The sequence below is a fragment of the Tamandua tetradactyla genome, chromosome 5, assembly GCF_023851605.1.
Source record: "Tamandua tetradactyla isolate mTamTet1 chromosome 5, mTamTet1.pri, whole genome shotgun sequence".
NCBI classification, from domain to species: Eukaryota; Metazoa; Chordata; class Mammalia; order Pilosa; family Myrmecophagidae; genus Tamandua; species Tamandua tetradactyla.
In genome coordinates this window covers 178,510,132-178,527,229 of record NC_135331.1, presented here as the reverse complement: position 1 = coordinate 178,527,229, position 17,098 = coordinate 178,510,132, and the positions used below count along the sequence as shown (strand labels likewise).

The following is a 17,098-nucleotide window of genomic DNA, read 5'->3' as shown; positions in this document are numbered from 1 at the left end:
TATTTCATTCCATCCTTTTAGATGATGAAATAGACTCAGAAAGGTAAAGAAATTGTCCTTAGACTTCTAATTATTCAGTTCAGTAACTATTTGTAAATCTGACAAACGACCAATGCTAAACCCACTCTACTATTAAATTTGAAATTCACCACCCCCTGCAAAAAAAGTTTAAACTGTTAAATGCTATCAAATAAATAATGCTACTGTTTTTATGAATGAGTAGTATCTTTTGAAATGAAATCTTATTTTTTTTAAAATTAGGACTAGGGCTTTTTAAAAAAATTTGTAAAAAGAAGGTTGTGGAGGACTAATAGAAGTATTAGAATTCTTTAAGAACGACTTGGAAATCTAAAAAATGTTTTTGCAATAATGATTTAAAAATTTTTACATTGTATTTTATTTATTTACCGTTCAACTCATTAGTCTCAATTTCCCATATGTAAACTATATGTAACTATATACAGAAAAGATATAGAAGTCATTTCCCAAGAAAAAGAAAACAATTTTCATGAAAGAATGAAACTATTCTAGGAAAGCTGGGCCTCATAAAGGCTACTTTTTTTTTTGGAAGGGGGGATGCATAATCTGGGAATCGAACCCGGGTCTCCCGTGTAAAAGGCAAGTATTCTACCACTGAACCACCCGTGCACCGTAGTATAGACTTTTTATATTACAAACTAAGAAACATCTATTTTAAATTCTAATACTAAAAACCATATATAAGGTTTTCAAAGTTCAGGCAGTAAGGGAATATCCCCTAACCTTACCATCATGACAGAACTATTTCTACTTTTTAATATTTCTTAGTCTTTATCCAATGCTTATGTACTCTTTGTGATTATGTGATTATGTATATGTGATTATGCAATTTTGCAACTTACTTTTTCCACTTGTATAACACAACATGCATCTTTCCTTAGTCCTATCCTTACAATTATTTTATCAACTGCATTATTTAACAGAAAGGCCTTTGTTGATTTTGTTCAGTTTTTCAAAATATAAAAGTCAATAGTCCAGCCAATCCAGATGGCAGCATAAGACACTCTAGGGTGCTGTTCCCCCTCACAATCTTTGAATAAAGGGTAGACACTGGCTGAACCATCTTCCTCAAAACTCTGAAAACAGTTGAAGGGTTGCAGTAACTGGGCTAGGGCTGAATCAAGACAATGCAGCTTTAAAAACAGTAAGAGAAGCTTCCGGACACCCTTGCTGGCCCCTCACTCATCCCTGCCCAATGCAGTGTGAGCCCAGCCTGCACTTCACTGTGAGTCCGTGGCCCTGTTCCAGACGGAGCAGAGTAACCCTTACGTATATACTGGGGTACTTGTACGCCTCTGCCAATCTGTCTGGTGGCAGTGAAGACTGAACCAGGAAATTCATCCCTGGCTTGCCCACACAGAACTTGCCCTGTAGACAGAAGCAGCTTACAGACAGGGAAAGCAGTGTAAGAAACAACTAAGTGGAAGTGGCCTGGGCAAAGGATTATGTGCTTAAAACATAAAACAGAGCAACCTGGAGGTGGATAAATTCTATTTCACAGGGAACAGATCCTGAAAACAGAGGAATTCCTAAGGAGGCCACAAGCAACTACAAGCCCAGGAGAAGACGCACGCTCAGAAAAGACAGGAGAGGACCCTGGACTTCCCTTCTGCCTGGTACTGGTCTTCCTGGTAGGCAGGCTAAAGGCCAAAGGAGAGCAAAGGGCAAAGCAGAGCCAATTTGCAAAGAATGTGAAAGGTGTTGCTTGTTTTCGTTAGCTTCTGACAATCAAGGAAATCTCTGTCATATCACTAGCTGAAAACAAATTTAACAGTTTAGAATATTAAAATCAACAGTACACAACAAATGCTTACTATACAAACAAAGTAACAGTAAATGATGGCCTATCCAAAGGAACAGGATAAAGATCCAGAAATTATCAACAAAGAAAATCAGACTTTGGACATATAGGCCAAAGACTTAAAAAACCCCAAGGATTCTCAAAATACTCAAACAGATAAGGGAATCAGAGAAAGAATCAAAGGATATCAAGAAAACAGTGAATGAACAATAAGAATATTAATAAAAATACAAATTAAAAAGGATCAAAACATTTCCAGCACCTGCCCATGCAAAAAAAAAAAAAGGGACAAAACAGAAATACTAGAACTGAAGAACAAAGTAACTAAAATGATAAATTCCCTAGAGGGTTTCAATAGCATACTGGAATTGCAGAATAACCAATGAATGTGAAGACAAGCCAACTGAAATAACTCAGACTGAGGAACAGGAAGAAAAAAAGAATAAGGTGAACAGAATCTAAGGGCCCTCTGAGACACTATGGAGCATACCAATGTATGCATTATGGGAGTTCGGTAAGAGAAGAGAAAAAAGGGCAGAAAGAATATTCAAAGAAATAATGAAGGAAACTCCCCAAATATAACAACAACAACAAAATGAACAGCCGTATTTTAATAGTCCAACAAACCCAAACAGGACAAACTTAAAGAAAAACAATACACAGACCCACAGTCATCAAACTGTCAAATGAGAAGGAAAAGGAGAGAGTTCTGAAAACTGCAAGAGAAGCAACATGCCCTGTATAAGGGAATCTTCGTAACATTAAATGCCGATTTCAATGGAGGCAGGAAAGCAGTGGGATGAAACATCTAAACTGTTGAAAGAAAACAATTGCAAACCAAGAATCTTATATATGAAGTGACTGTCTTTCAGAAATGTGAATGATTAAGACATTCTCAGACAAACAAAAGCTGAGGGAATTATTCACCACAAGATGTGACCCTGCAAGCAATGCTAAAGAGAGTTCTTTAGACTGAAAGTAAAGGATATTAGAAGTGGATCGAGGTGACAAAAAATAAAGACCGCCAACAAAGGTAAATATGAGCAATTAGAAATGCCAGTACTATTGTACTCGATTTTTTAGTATGTAACTCTACTTTTTACTTCTTACAGGTAATAAAATGCAAATGCAACGATAAATCTATAGTTTGGGGTACACAACGTATAAAGATGTAATGTGTAATAAGTAAAATAAAAAGGGGAAATGGAGGGATAGATTAGAATATGTGTATGTTATGGAAGTTGCATCGGTATCAAATCAAATGCGATGTTTGAGATTTAGGATGTTAACTTAAGCCCCATGATAGTAAAAAAGAAAATATACAAAAAATATATCCAAGAAGAAATGAGAAGGAACACAATTTGGTACAATACAAAAAAACCAAAAAATAGAAACATAAGCAATAATGTAAAAATCGAGGATCAAAAAAAGGTATAACACCTACAAAAACTAGAGACCACAAGAGCAGAATAAGGCCTTGCATTATCGGTAGTGATAAAGTCTCCAGTCAGAAAACAGAGAATGGCATAACAGATTCTTTTAAAAGCAGGACCCAACTACATCAGTATATAAGAGACTCACCTTAAATTCAAAGAAACAAGCAAATGAAAGTGAAAGGATGGCCAAAAAGATACTATGCAAATAATAACCAAAAGAGAGCTGGGATAGCAGTACTAATAGTAGGTAAAATAAAGTTTAAGTAAAAAACTGTTATAAGGACAAAAAAAGGTCACTAATGATAGAGGGGTCCATTCAACAAGAAAGCATAACAACTATAAATACATATATGTACCTAACAGCAGAGCTCCATATACGAAGCAAAAATTGATAGATTTGAAGAGAGAAATACACTGTTCTACATTAATAGTCGTAGACTTCAATATACCACTTTCAATGATGGATAGGACATCTAGTCAGAAGGTAATTAAGGAAATAGAAAACTTGAAAAATACTCTAAACCACCTAAACCCAAGAAACATACATAGAACGCTCACCCAACACCCAATAGTAATGGAATACACATTATTTTCTCCTTTACGTGAATCCTTCTCCAGGATAGACCATATGTGAGGTCACAAAACAAAACTCAATAAACTAAAAAATAATGAAACCATACAATGTATATTCCTTAATCACAATGGAATGAAGCTAGAAATTAATAATAGAGGAGAGTTGGAAAATTCACAAATACGTGGAAATTAAACAGTATTTTAATTTAAATTAAACTCTTAATAAACCAATAGGTTAAAGGGAAACAGGAAATAACTTGAGAGGGAAAAAATGAAAACACAACATACCAAAATGAATGGGTTACAGCAAAGGTAGTAAAGAGAGGGAAATTTATAGCTTTAAATGTTTACATTAAAAAAAAGAAAATCAAATCAGAGACCTAACCTCACAATTAGAGAACTGGAAAAAGAAAAGATAACTAAAACCCAAAGTGAACAGAAGGAATAAGAAACATTAGAGGAGAGAAAAATGAAATAGAAAATAGAAAAAGAAAGGTGAGAATCAACTATACAAAATGGGTCTTTGATCAAGTGGGACTTATCCCAGGCAGGCAAGGACAACTCAACCTAAGAAAATCAATAATGTAATATACCACATTAACAAGATAAAGGAAAAAAAATCACATGATCATCTCAATTGATAAAGAAAAGGTGTTTGACAAAATCCAGCACCGCTTCTTAATAAAAACAATTAGAAAACTAGGAACAGAAGGAACAACATGATAAAGGATATATTTCCAAAACCCACAGCCTACATTGTACTCAATGGTGAAAGAGACAGATTTCCTGTGTGACCAAGAACAAGAGAAGAACACCCACCATCAGCACTCTTTACTCAATACTGTACTGGAAATTCTAATTGAAATTAAACCCCAGGGTACTCAGAAGTGACTAGACAAGAAAAACAACCACAAGACATCCAAATTGGAGAGAAAAAAAAGTAAAACTTACTATTTATCAATGACATAATCCTACATAAAGAAAACCCAGAAAAATCCACCAGAAAGCCATTAGAGCAAATAAATTAAGCAAAGTGGCAGGGAAAAGATCAAACACTTAAAAATCAACAGTGTTTCTACACACTATTAATGAAAAATTTGAAGAGGAAATCAAGATTAAAATTCCATTTCTAATAGCAACTAAAAAATTCACATATCTAGGACTAAAATTAACTTATGGTAAAGGACTTATATGCGGTAAATTACAAACATTGTAAAAAGAAATCAAAGAAGACCTAAATAAATGGACGGACACTGTGTTCATGCACTGGAAAACTAAATGTTCTTCAGATGTCAATTACAAGTGATTTACACATTTCAATGTCTTGCAACCCAAATTCCAACAGCCTTCTTTGAGAAAAGATAAAGCCAGTCAACAAATGTATACAGAAGGATAAGAGACCCTCAATAGTCAAAACTATCTTGAAAAAGAAGAGTGACACTGGAGGATTCATAAGTCCTGATTTTAAAACTTATTACCAAAAGCTACTATAATCCAAACAATGTGGAACTGGTACAAGAACAGACATATAGACCAATGGAATCAAATCTAAAGTTCAGAAACAAACCTTCACATCTCTTGCTGTGTAGAGCTCTCAAGCTTCCAGAATGCAATATACCAGAACTGGAACAGCTTTTTAAAAGGGGAATTTAGTAAGTTACAAGTTTACAGTTCTAAGGAAGTGAAAGTGTCCAAATTAAGGTGCCAACAAGAGGCTACCTTCACACAAGGAAAGCCCTTGGGTCAGGAACACCTCTGTCAGCTAGTAGTCACGTGGCCAGCATGCGCTGGTCCCTTGCTCCTGGGCTCCACTGCTTTCAGCCTCTGTTCCTGTGGGTTCCTCACTTTGCTTCTTCGGGGCTGGCTTTCATCTCTTGGCTTCCCTTGGCTCTCTCCAGGTTCTGGCTTGCTTAACATCTCATGGCAATGCCTGCTGGGCTCCAAGCATCTCCAAATATCTGTCTCTGTTCTCCACATGTCTGCATCTGTGCCAGTTCTGCTGTGAAGTTTCTGTCAGCTCTGAGGCTTCTGTCATCTCTAACTCTCTCCAAAATGTTCCCTCTTTTAAAGGATTCAAGTAAACTAATCAAGACCCACCTGGAATGGGTAGAGAGTCACATCTCTACCTAACCACGGTCACAACCACAATCGGGTGTGCCGCATCACTATGGAGATAATCTAATCAAAAGTGTACAACCTACAGTACTGAATTGAGATTAAGAGAAATGGCTGCCTTCACAAGACTGAATCAGGATTGAACCATGGCTTTTCTGGGGAATAACAGATTCAATCCAGCATACTTGCCAACTGATTTTTTTTTGGGGGGGGGGGGTGCATGGTCTGGGAATTGAAGCTGGGCAACTTGCACGGAAGGTGAGCGTTCGAACACTGGCCAACTGATTTTTGACAGGGTACAAACTTCAGTCCATGGGAAAGAATAGTTTCTTCAATAAATGGTGCTGGGAAAAGCATCATTTATAATCAACTCAAACAGATCTAACACCTAAATATAAGAACCAAAACTATAAAACCCCTAAAAACAAACAGGGAAGCATCTTCAGGACCTTGTGTCAGACAATGGTTTCTTAGACTTTTACCAAAAGCATGAGCAACAAAAGAAAAAAAAGATGAGACTTCATCAAAATAAAAAACTTTTGTGTATCAAAGGTCTTTACCATAAAAGTACAAACACTACCTAAGGAATGAAACAAAATATTTGGAAACCATATATCCAATAAGGGCTTAGCATCCAGAATATATAAAGAAATCCCAAAACTCAAAAATGAAAAGATAAAACAACCCACTTAAAAAATGGGCAAAAAACCTGAATAGACATTTCTGCAAAGAAGATAAACAAATAGCAAAAAAGCACATTAAAAGATGTTCAACATCTGTTCAAGATGTAGTGGAGAGGCTGGAGGGAATTGCCTGAAAATGTAGTGCCGTGTTCCAGTAGCCATGTTTCTTGATGATTATTGAACAATGATATAGCTTTCACAATGAGACTCTGTGAATGTGAAAACCTTATGTCTGATGCTCCTTTTAGCTACTATATCAACAGAAGAGTAGAACATATGGAATAAAAATAAATAATAGGGGAAACAAATGTTAAATTCAGTTTGAAATAGTGGTAAATGAAAGCGAGGGGTAAAGGGTATGGTACGTATAGTTTTTTTTTCTCTAATATCATTTTATTTCTTTTTCTGTTGTCTTTTTATTTCTTTTTCTAAATCGATGCAAATGTACTAAGAAATGATGAATATGCAACTATGTGATGATATTAAGAATTACTGAGTATATATGTAGAATGGAATGATTTCTAAATGTTTTGTTAATTTTTTTAATTAATAAAAGTTAAAAAAAAAAAAAAAAAGATGTTCAACATCACTGTGGTAGTTTGGAGCTGTTATGTACCCCAGAAATGGCAAGCTTCTTTTAATCCATTTTTGTGGGTGCTGACTTATTGCGGGTGGGACCTTTAGGTTAGATTGTTTCAACTGACATGTGAACCACCCAATTCAAGGTGGGTCTTATTCCTTTATTGCAGCCTCTTAAGAGAGGATAAAAGGCAGAAACACAAAGACAAAGAGTAAGGGATAGAGTGTGGGGAAGGGAGAAAGAAACCACCCACAGATGTTTGGAGAGAGCTAGAGACAAAAAGGATGAGCAGATGCCGGCCACGTGCCTTCCCACTTGTCATGTGACACAGGAATTCTGGATGCCTTGCAGCTGATGACGTTCCTCCAGGGGTGTATTCCTTCTTCATCTCCAAAGATCTCTGGCTGCATGGGCTCTGCGCTTCTCTCCAAAATGTTTCCACTTTTAAAGGATTCCAGTAAACTAATCAAGACCCACCTGGAATGGATGGAGTTACACCTCCCTCCCATCAAAGGTTAATATCCACAATTGGGTATGTCATGTCTCCTTAGAGATAATCTAATCAAGCTTCCAACCTACAGTACTAAATGGAGATTAAAAGAAAGGGCTGCCTCCAAGATGCATCAGGATGAAAACATGGCTTTTCTAGGGCATATAATCCTTTCAAACTAGCACAGGTACATAATATTCTGCACCTTTAACAAACAGAAACAGATTTGAGCACCAGAGAAGTGGGGTGCTGCAATTTACAAATACAAAAAATGCTGGAACCGCTTTATAAATGGGTAAGGGGAAGATTCTGGAAGAACTGTGAGATGCTTGATAGAAAAGGCCTAGATTGCTTTGAAGAACTCGGTAGAAATATAGATGGCAAAGGTACTTCCGATGACGCCTGTATTAGTTAGGGTTCTCTAGAGAAACAGAATCAACAGGGAACACTTACAAATATAAAATTTATAAAAGTGTCTCACGTGACTGTGGGAATGCAGAGTTCAAAATCCGAGGGCAGGCTGTGAAGCTGAGGACTCAGATGGAGGGTCTTGATGAACTCCACAGGAGAGGCTCACTAGCCGAAGCAGGAATGGGACCTGTCTCCTCTGAATCCTCCTTAAAAGGCTTCCCGTGATTAGATTAAGTATCACTCATTGTAGAAGACACTCCCCTTTGGCTGATTACAAATGGAATCAGCTGTGGATGCAGTTGATGGGATCATGATCTAATTCTATGAAACGTCCTCATTGCAACAGACAGGCCAGCACTTGCCTAACCAGATAAACAGGTACCACAACTTGGCCAAATTGACACATGTCTCTGACCATGACAACGTCTGAGGCAGAAATGATGAATGCGTTATTGCAAACCGGAAGGAAGGCAGTCCTTGTTTTAAACTGGTAGAGAATTTGGAAAAAATTGAGTACTGGTGTTAGACGGAAAGGAGAACTTGAAAGCAATGAGCTTGGATATCTAGCCAAAGAGAATTCTAAATTAAATGCGGAAAGTGTGGCCTGGCTTCTCCTTGCAGCTTATAGTAAAATGCAAGAGGAAAGCAATAGGCTGAGAACTGAACTCTTAGGTACAAAGAAACCAAAAATTGATGGTCTGGAAAATTTAGGGTTCCAGAAAGTGAGACCACAGAGGCTAGTGCCCCATGTTAAGGATTCAACCAAACATGGTAGAACCAGTCAGCCATATCAGTGTGAATGAGGCTTGGAGCAGGAGTCATTCAGAAAGGGTTTGTGGAAAGTCCTATTGTATGATGGGCTGCAAGCCCTGTGTGGTGCAGCAAAACTTACATATGGACTATGTATAAATGCAACCACTGCCAGTCTGGACTAAAAGGGATAGACTGAAGGAAAAACAACTTCAAAGGCAGAACCATGGAAGCCGAGGTCTGGGGCCAAAAACCCTAAGTGAGGAGAGCAGACCCAACTATGCACATCCAAAGGGTAAGTTTGTCCCAGAGTTTGCAGATGGTGGGTCTTCCTCCCCATTATTCAAGAAGACTGCTGTCACCCCAGGACTCTTAGATGCCTGGGGAATTGAAGCGAGCTTTGCCACCCCATTTTTTCAGGAAGAATGTTGCTGCTTCATGCCTCAGAGAGAGCAGAGCATGTTACCTGGTGGTTGACAAAAGCCTGACCAAAACCCCACTGTTCAGAGAGGGGTGAGCTGGTGTCCCAAAGCTAGCAGAGAGCTGCCACCCAGATGCTGGAAGAGGGTAGAACAGAGAATATGGTGGTCTCCCCAATGTTTGGAGATGTTGGAGCCCTCAACCCAGTCTTCGGAGAAAACAGGGCTGCTGTGTAAAACTTTGGAAAGGGTGGAACTGTTGTCCTCTCAAACCCTGAGGATAAAATATCATTCTATAAATGACTCTCTGACCTTGAAATCTAATGATGTTTGTTTGCCCTGCAAGTTTTCTAAACAGTTTGGATCCTGTGACCCGTTTTCCTTCCAATTTCTCCCTATGGCAATGGGAACATTTATCCTATGAAGTCCCTCCTTTGTATAGTAGAGGAAGATAACTTGTTCTAAGCCTCACAGGTCCACAGCCAGAGGAAAATTTTGCGTTAGGATACACCATATCTGTAACTGATTTTGAGAATACTGTGTACTTAATATTGTTAACTGAAATGATTTAAGGCTTTTGTGATATTGTGATGGAATGGATGTATTTTGCATATTGAAAGAACATGTCTTTTGGGAGTCCAGAGGGTGGAGTGAGGTAGTCTGGAGCTGTTATGTGCCCCAGAAATACTCATGTTCTTTTAATCCATTCTTCTGGGTACAGACCTATTGTGGGTGAGACCTTTCGGTTCTGAGTTTTAGAGGTCCAGAGCCAGAGTAGAATTTTTTGCCTTAGAAGAGACCATGCCTATAACTGTTCTTGACAAGATTTTCTACTGGTTTTGACTTGTATTGTAGTTGTATTGTTATTGAAATGGTTTAAGGCTTTGTGATACTGTAATGGAATGAATGTATTTTGCATATGAAAAGAACATGTCATTTTGGGGCCCATAAGGTGGAATGTGCCAATCTGAAACTGTTGTGTATTCTAGAAAAGCCACGTTCTTTAATCTTGACTCAATATTATTGGGTGGGATCTTTTTTATTAAGTTGCTTCTATGAAGATGTGACCCATCCAATCGATTAAGTGGGACCTTTGATTAGGTGGTTTCCATGGAGATGTTTCTGACCTTGAAATCTCTTAAAGGACCCCACCTTTAAAGGGGTCCTTTAAGAGGGAAACATTTTGGAAAAAGTTTACTGGAGTCCTTTAAGAAGGAAACATTTTGGAAAAAGCTTCATAGCCTACATAGAGAGAAATGTTTGGAGATACAGAAGGAAAACACTCCTGCGGGAACTGTTTGAAAGGAGAAGCTGGGAAAAAAAGCTAGCAGACGTCACCATATGCCTTCTCAGGTGACAGAGAAATCTGGAACATCACTGGCCTTCCTTGAGTCAAGGTATCTCTTCCTGGATGCCATAGTTTGGACATTGCTATGAGCTTAGAACTATAATCTTGCAATTTAATAAATTCCCTTTTAAAAGCTGCTCTATTTCTGGTAAAATGCATTCTGACAGATTTATCAAACAAAACAAATAAATAGACAAAATGTGGTATATACAAACAATGGATTATTATTAAGCCATAAAAAGGAATGAAGTTCTGATAAATGCAACAATATAGATGATGAACCTTGAAGATATCATGTTGAATGAAATAAGTCAGACACAAAAGGAATATATTTTATGATCTCCATGATACAAAATAATTAGATTAAGCAAATTCACAGCATCAGAAACTAGAATATAGGTTACCAGAGGATGGGGTGGGGGTAAGGAATGATGAGTTGATGCTTAATTCCTACAGAATTTCTAGTTGGGAAGATGGCAAAGTTTTGGTAATGGATGGTAGTGATGATAACACAACATTGTGAAAGTAACTAACATCACTGAATTATATTTTTAAAGAAGGTTAAAACGGGAAATTTTATGGTATGTATATACCACACCACCAGAGTAAAAATTAAAAACAAAACATGGACTGTAAAACATAAATAGCGAACCTTAATGTAAACCATAGACTATAGTTAATAGCATATTTTTTTCATCCATTGTAACACTAATATGGTGTTAATAATAAGGCAAGTGCATGAGTTCGTTAAGCTGCCGGAATGCAACATACCAGAAATGGAACAGCTTTTATGAAGGGAATTTACTACAGGTTTACACTTCTAAGGTCAGAAAATGTCCAAATTAAGGCACCAAAAAGAGTTTACCTTCACTCAAGAAAGGCTAATGCCATCCGGAACACCTCTGTCATCTGGGAAGGCATATGGCTGGCATCTGCCAGTCCCTTGCTCCTGGGCTCTGTTGCTTTAAGTCTGTTTCCTTTCATTTCCTCTCTAAGCATTTGTGGGCCTCCACTTAGCTCCTCTGGAACACAACTCGGGGGTCTGGCTTGCTTAGAGTCTCATGCAAAGGGTCATGGTGGTGTCTGCTGGGTTCTGCCCATGTCTAGGCATCTGCTTTCTCTGTTGGCACTTCAAGCATCTCTGAACATCTGTCAGCTATGAAGCAACTGTTCTCCAGGCATCTGCATCAGCTCTACTCTGAGCTCTCTCCAAAATGTTTCCTCTCAAATGACTCTAGTAAACAAACCAAGACCCACTTGGAATGGGTGGTGGAATCACATCTCCATCTAATCAAAAGGTCACACCCACAACTAGGCCTGCCACATCTCCATGGAGATAACCTAATCAAAAGTTCCTGCCTTACAATATTGAATCAGGATTAAAAAAAGTGGCTGCCCTCATAAGACTGGATCAAGACTAAAACATAGCTTTCCTGGGGTACATAATAGATTCAAACCAGCACAGAAAATACATGAGAACTCTGTATTTTCTGCATGATTTTTCTGTAAGCCCACAATTTCTCTAATTTAAAAAATATGTATTAAGAAAAATCAATATTTCGTTACCTGAGATCATTACTATTACTAGGGATCATTCTACCACATATTCACTAAATATTTAGGTTTCTCACCATATTCTAGGAAAACAAAAATGCCAGTATAACTGGTGAACATAAAAAATAAGTGGAAAAAAGGCATTATATGAAAGCATAGATCTAGACAGAAGCCATAATATGAAGGAGCCTGTGGGTCTCAGTAATGGGCTTATAAAGCATCCCAAGTATGAGGGGAAACCACAGAGAATTTTAGTGAGTTTGAATGATATTGTCAAAAAAAACCACGGTGCTGATGGGTAAAGAATGGATTATACAGGGGCTGGAACAGAAATAAAGGTCAATTGGAAGGTTACTGCAATAATCCAGGTGAAAGATTATGATGACTAAGAGTAGCTATAATGGAGTCCAAAACAAGTGGCAGTTTTGGGATATATTCAAGGAGTAAGGCTAAAGAGACCTGCTGATAGATTGCACAAGGAACATGATATTAAGAAAAGACTTACAGAGACCTCTAGTTTTAGCTTGAGCAACTGGATGGAAGGTTAGTACAATTTCCTGAGGTAAGGAAAACTGGTGTAGGGAGGATCAAAAACAGGAATTTGAGATACCTAATAAAATAAAATGGAGCTATTAGGCAAGGATTTGGATTCAAGTATTTAGAATCATGGGAGAGATCAGAACTGGAGGTACAAATCTGGGTCTAGGATGTGGGATAGAACAGATCATCTGGGACAAGGGTCAGCAAAATATTGCTAAAGAATACAATCAATCCTATAATATGTATGACTGCTCTCCTAAAACAGCAGAGTTGAGTAACAGACACTGAGCAGTTGTGACAGAGACCATATTTACAAGCTGGCTCTTTAAGAAAAAGTTTTTGAACCCTGAAAGACATAGTGTGAACCACAGAGAAAAAGGAATACATATAGCCCAAAATTTGACGACACTCCAACATTTATACGTGGAGCGGAGAAGCCAGACACAAAGCTCAGAAGCAAGAGGCAATGAGACAGGAAGAATACAAGCATATGTGTTATCAGAAGCAAGAAGCAGAAAATATTTCAAAGTGAGTGGTCAATAAAATTAATGCTGTTGCTCCAGCCAAATTTGGACATGCTGCTTTTGGGTAATTCCCCACTCACACACACACACAGAGAATACTACTGTTCATACTCATCCAAATTCCAATTATTTTTACAAGTCTCAGTTCAGGTGTCACCTCTTTCCTTCCTAGGGCCACAGGGGACACCATGCTCCTCAAGAATGTTTCTCTTTTTCTCTCTTTAAATAAAGTTTTGACACTCACTTAGGATTTATAGTTTAGTCTGTATTAATTTTTAGTGAATACCCCTAACTTAGAGGATTAAACTCCAAGACAATATTTCTTTGCAATTCAGTGCTTCATACAGTACTCTATTCCACAGCAGGTACCCAATAAATGTGATACTGATGAATATCTCAATAGGACTTTTTACAGGCTATTATTTTAAAAATGGAAAGTGTTGGCAGAGAATGCAGAGAAACTGGGACTGTAATGCACCGTTGGTGGGAATGTAAAATGGTTTAGCCACCGTGGAAAGCACCATGATGGTTCCTTAAAAAGTTAAATAGAGTTACCATTTGACTGGACAATACCACTTCTTGGTATATACAAAAAGAGAGCAAAAATAGGGTCAAAAACAGATACTTAGAACTAATGTTTATAGGAACATTATTCACAATAGCCAAAAGCTGGAAATGATCCAAATGTCCAACAACCAATGAATGGATAAACAAAGTATGGTAAATACACACAATGGAATATCATTCAGTCATAAGAAAAAAATGAAGCTATAAGAAATGCTACAACATGGAAGAACCCTGAGAAAATTATGCTCACTGAGACACGCAAGACACACAAGAACAAAATTATATGATACCACCAATAAGAAATGACTAAAAATAGAATATTTGCAGACATAAAAAGCAGATTAGAGGTTACCAGGGGAAGCGAGACAGGGGAAGGGGGGAAGGAGGAGTGTTTGTTTGTAAAATGAAAAAAATAATAAGGAAAAATTAAAGAAAAAAAACACATCTAAGTCTTAACTGGGGGAAGAAAGTGTGGGAGAAAGACCAAGGGTAACATTCAGGAAATACCATACCAGGTATTTTACTCATTTTTATTATTTGTCAGACTTCCTCCCACTAAAATGTAAGGTCCATGAACACAGGGATTTTGTCTGTTTTGCTCACTGCTGCACCCCCATGCCTGGAACAGTGCTGGTGCATAAAAGACACCCAAGTGTCATCTGATAAATGAATGAATAAATCAATCAAAACCGGGAATGGATAAGTAGAAGGCTGTTATTGCAGACAATGAAATCATCCTTTATCCCTCAAAACAAATTCAAAGCACTTTTATAGTGCTCTATGTCCATTCCCTGAAAATGCCCCTAAAATGCCTTTCAGTTATTAGTCAATACTTGGTTGAGCTTAACTTCTTTTCATTATCAACCATTTTTCTTTTACCAAATCTGACACAGAATACTTCATATAATGTGATGTAATATATCACATCAGCAACTTAATAACAGGAATTGCCAAAGCAGGGAAATGTGGTGATATTATAATCTGTGCCTACAGCTACCCATTTCACCTTCCCAACTGGAGGCTTTTGCTATAAAAGAACTACCTGGATATAAGCGATTTCACAACTCACCAGACTGCTTAATGGCTTTAACTCATTTCCATTTCTACATCACTTAAATTTTTCTCCAGACAGTATTTCTGTTGCATTGATTTAGGTAAAGAATGTGTCACCCTCTAAGTTTCATGATTTCTACTGGCCTGCTGAGTTATTTATCAAGTTCCATAAAATGTCAGCCTATGATAAACTTTGTCCTGCCAGGCAAATCATCATTTGATGACTGACTCCTGAGTCACCATATTCTCTGCTGGCTGCAAAGAAGAGAAGAGGGCAAACAGAGATCTCTAACACCCTGAAAGAGTTACTGTCTAACCTAGACCTACCCTTTCTGACAAAACTCTACACACAAAACTACCTATGTGACACAGATTCAAAGGTAAAATTCAGCGTGTGGCTTCTCTGGAGATACTGGTCATTTGAAGTTACTGAACAGAGAATAAACTATTAGTTTTCTTTCCTTCATACCAATACTCCTGAATCATTTTTATCACATGTTTATCTATAAGGAAATTCCATTGTTTGGGGATTTGACTGAAACCCAAATCTGACAGTCTTCCACCACCTTACCTCCTATTCATTCTTCAACGTCCAGCCTAAATCCCCATCCATCGCCTTTGAGAAACTTCTCAAATTCCTTCATTGAGGATTTCTCTCTCCTCTTCTCCTAGTACTTAACTTTGCTTCACACTTATTAGCCATGTCACCTGAGTATATGTCTACTTCCCCACAAACGTAAAATCCCAAGAAATGTGCTTAACAGTGCTTTGGGCTTGCAGCCACCCAGGAAAGTCGCATTTTTGTACTCAGGATATTCCCAATGGTGAAACTCATTCCCTCAATCAAAACTTTTGGGAAAACTGTTGACCACTGAGGATCAAGGATCAAATGCCACTCCACATCTCCAAAGACATAAGGGGACTATTTTCCTTTCTGCCTATACAATTCTTTCACATATTTTTCATTCATCCAGTCAAATACCGCTCAGCTCAAGAAGACAGCCTGGCCCCAGCCGCTCTCATTCGCAATACCTACAACACATCCTATGTCTAAATCCTCAGCCTGACTGTGACTTAAAAACCTTTCCGAAGAAACATGACCTTGGACAAATCAGTGAATGTTTTTGAGCCTCAGTTCCTCGTTTGTGTAACAAGAGTACACACATATCACTTACCTTACCAGGGCACTACAAGGAATATTTTTAAATGTCTTGAAAGAGAATGAATCGAATCACGGACTTGGGTGTTCAACAAAGCTTAGCTCTCTTCCTCGAAAGCGCTAGCACCGTGATTTGCACAAAAGGCCCGCAGGACTGGGGAACTCGCGAGCCGAGAGGGCTGCTGTGTGCTGCGTGCCCCGGACACACCTGCCAGATGTGCAGTCTCCACTGTCGCCGACAACCTGGTCCCCGCCCTGCCCCGGCCGGGCTCACCTTGGTGGTCGTAGACACTTATGTAGGAGATGCCCACGGCCATACACCACACTACAAGGCTTGCGATGTCCGTGAAGCTGGGCTCCTGCTCCTCCTCGGTGACCACCAGGCCCATGTGTACCGGCAGCTTCTCCAGGGAACGGCCGTCCGCGCGCCAGCGAGGCCCGGGGTGGGCGGTGGCCGGGCCCAGCCCCCTCCACGGGTGCCGGTAGTGCCGGCGGTTCCTGCCCGCTGCTGGGGGTTTGGGGAGCGTAAAGCCGAGCGGCGCTAGGACCGCGGCGGAGGCGGCGTGACAGCAGCGCCGCCAGATCCAGTTCCAGGTGCCGAACCGAACGCGAAGCCAGGAGGTGAGCGTGCGGTGCAGGCAGAACAAAGCGTGCAGCACCCGCCACACCAGCTCGTACAGCCCCGTCATACTCTCGTGGCGCCTGGTCGCTCTCCTCTCCCTCCCTCAGCCGCGGCTCGATGGCTTCTTATCCGCCCTGACAGGTGGTGCGAGCCATTGCCCCACCTTTCCCCCCCCTCCCCGCGCCCGAACCCTTTTCCACTGCCAGCACCTCACCTCGCCCCCGCCGCCATCTTCCTCCTACCTCCGCAGCTCCGCCCCTACTAGCACATGGACAAATCTGATTGGCCGGTGCGGAGCTGTGACGCGACTTCTGGGTCGGAGGGTGTTGGAAGTGGCCTCGCAAAGTGCTGCAGGGAGGGCGCGCGCCGGTGAGCGAGGTTGGCAGGAGACCGAGAGCGCCCCCTGGCCATAAGGAGGGCGAGGGGCGCCGCTG

At 39.5% G+C, this 17,098-nt stretch overlaps 1 protein-coding gene across 1 annotated transcript in view; it reads right to left on the bottom strand.

Annotated features, from left to right (window-relative positions):
* The window catches only part of NUS1 (NUS1 dehydrodolichyl diphosphate synthase subunit), a 32,957-nt gene extending 16,085 nt beyond the window's left edge, over positions 1-16,872 (bottom strand). The window contains exon 1 of the mRNA XM_077162751.1: positions 16,317-16,872. Coding sequence (XP_077018866.1) covers positions 16,317-16,731 — 415 coding nt within the window. The 5' untranslated portion in view covers positions 16,732-16,872. The remainder of the gene's footprint in view (positions 1-16,316) is intronic.
* Positions 16,873-17,098: the final 226 nt, after the last annotated feature.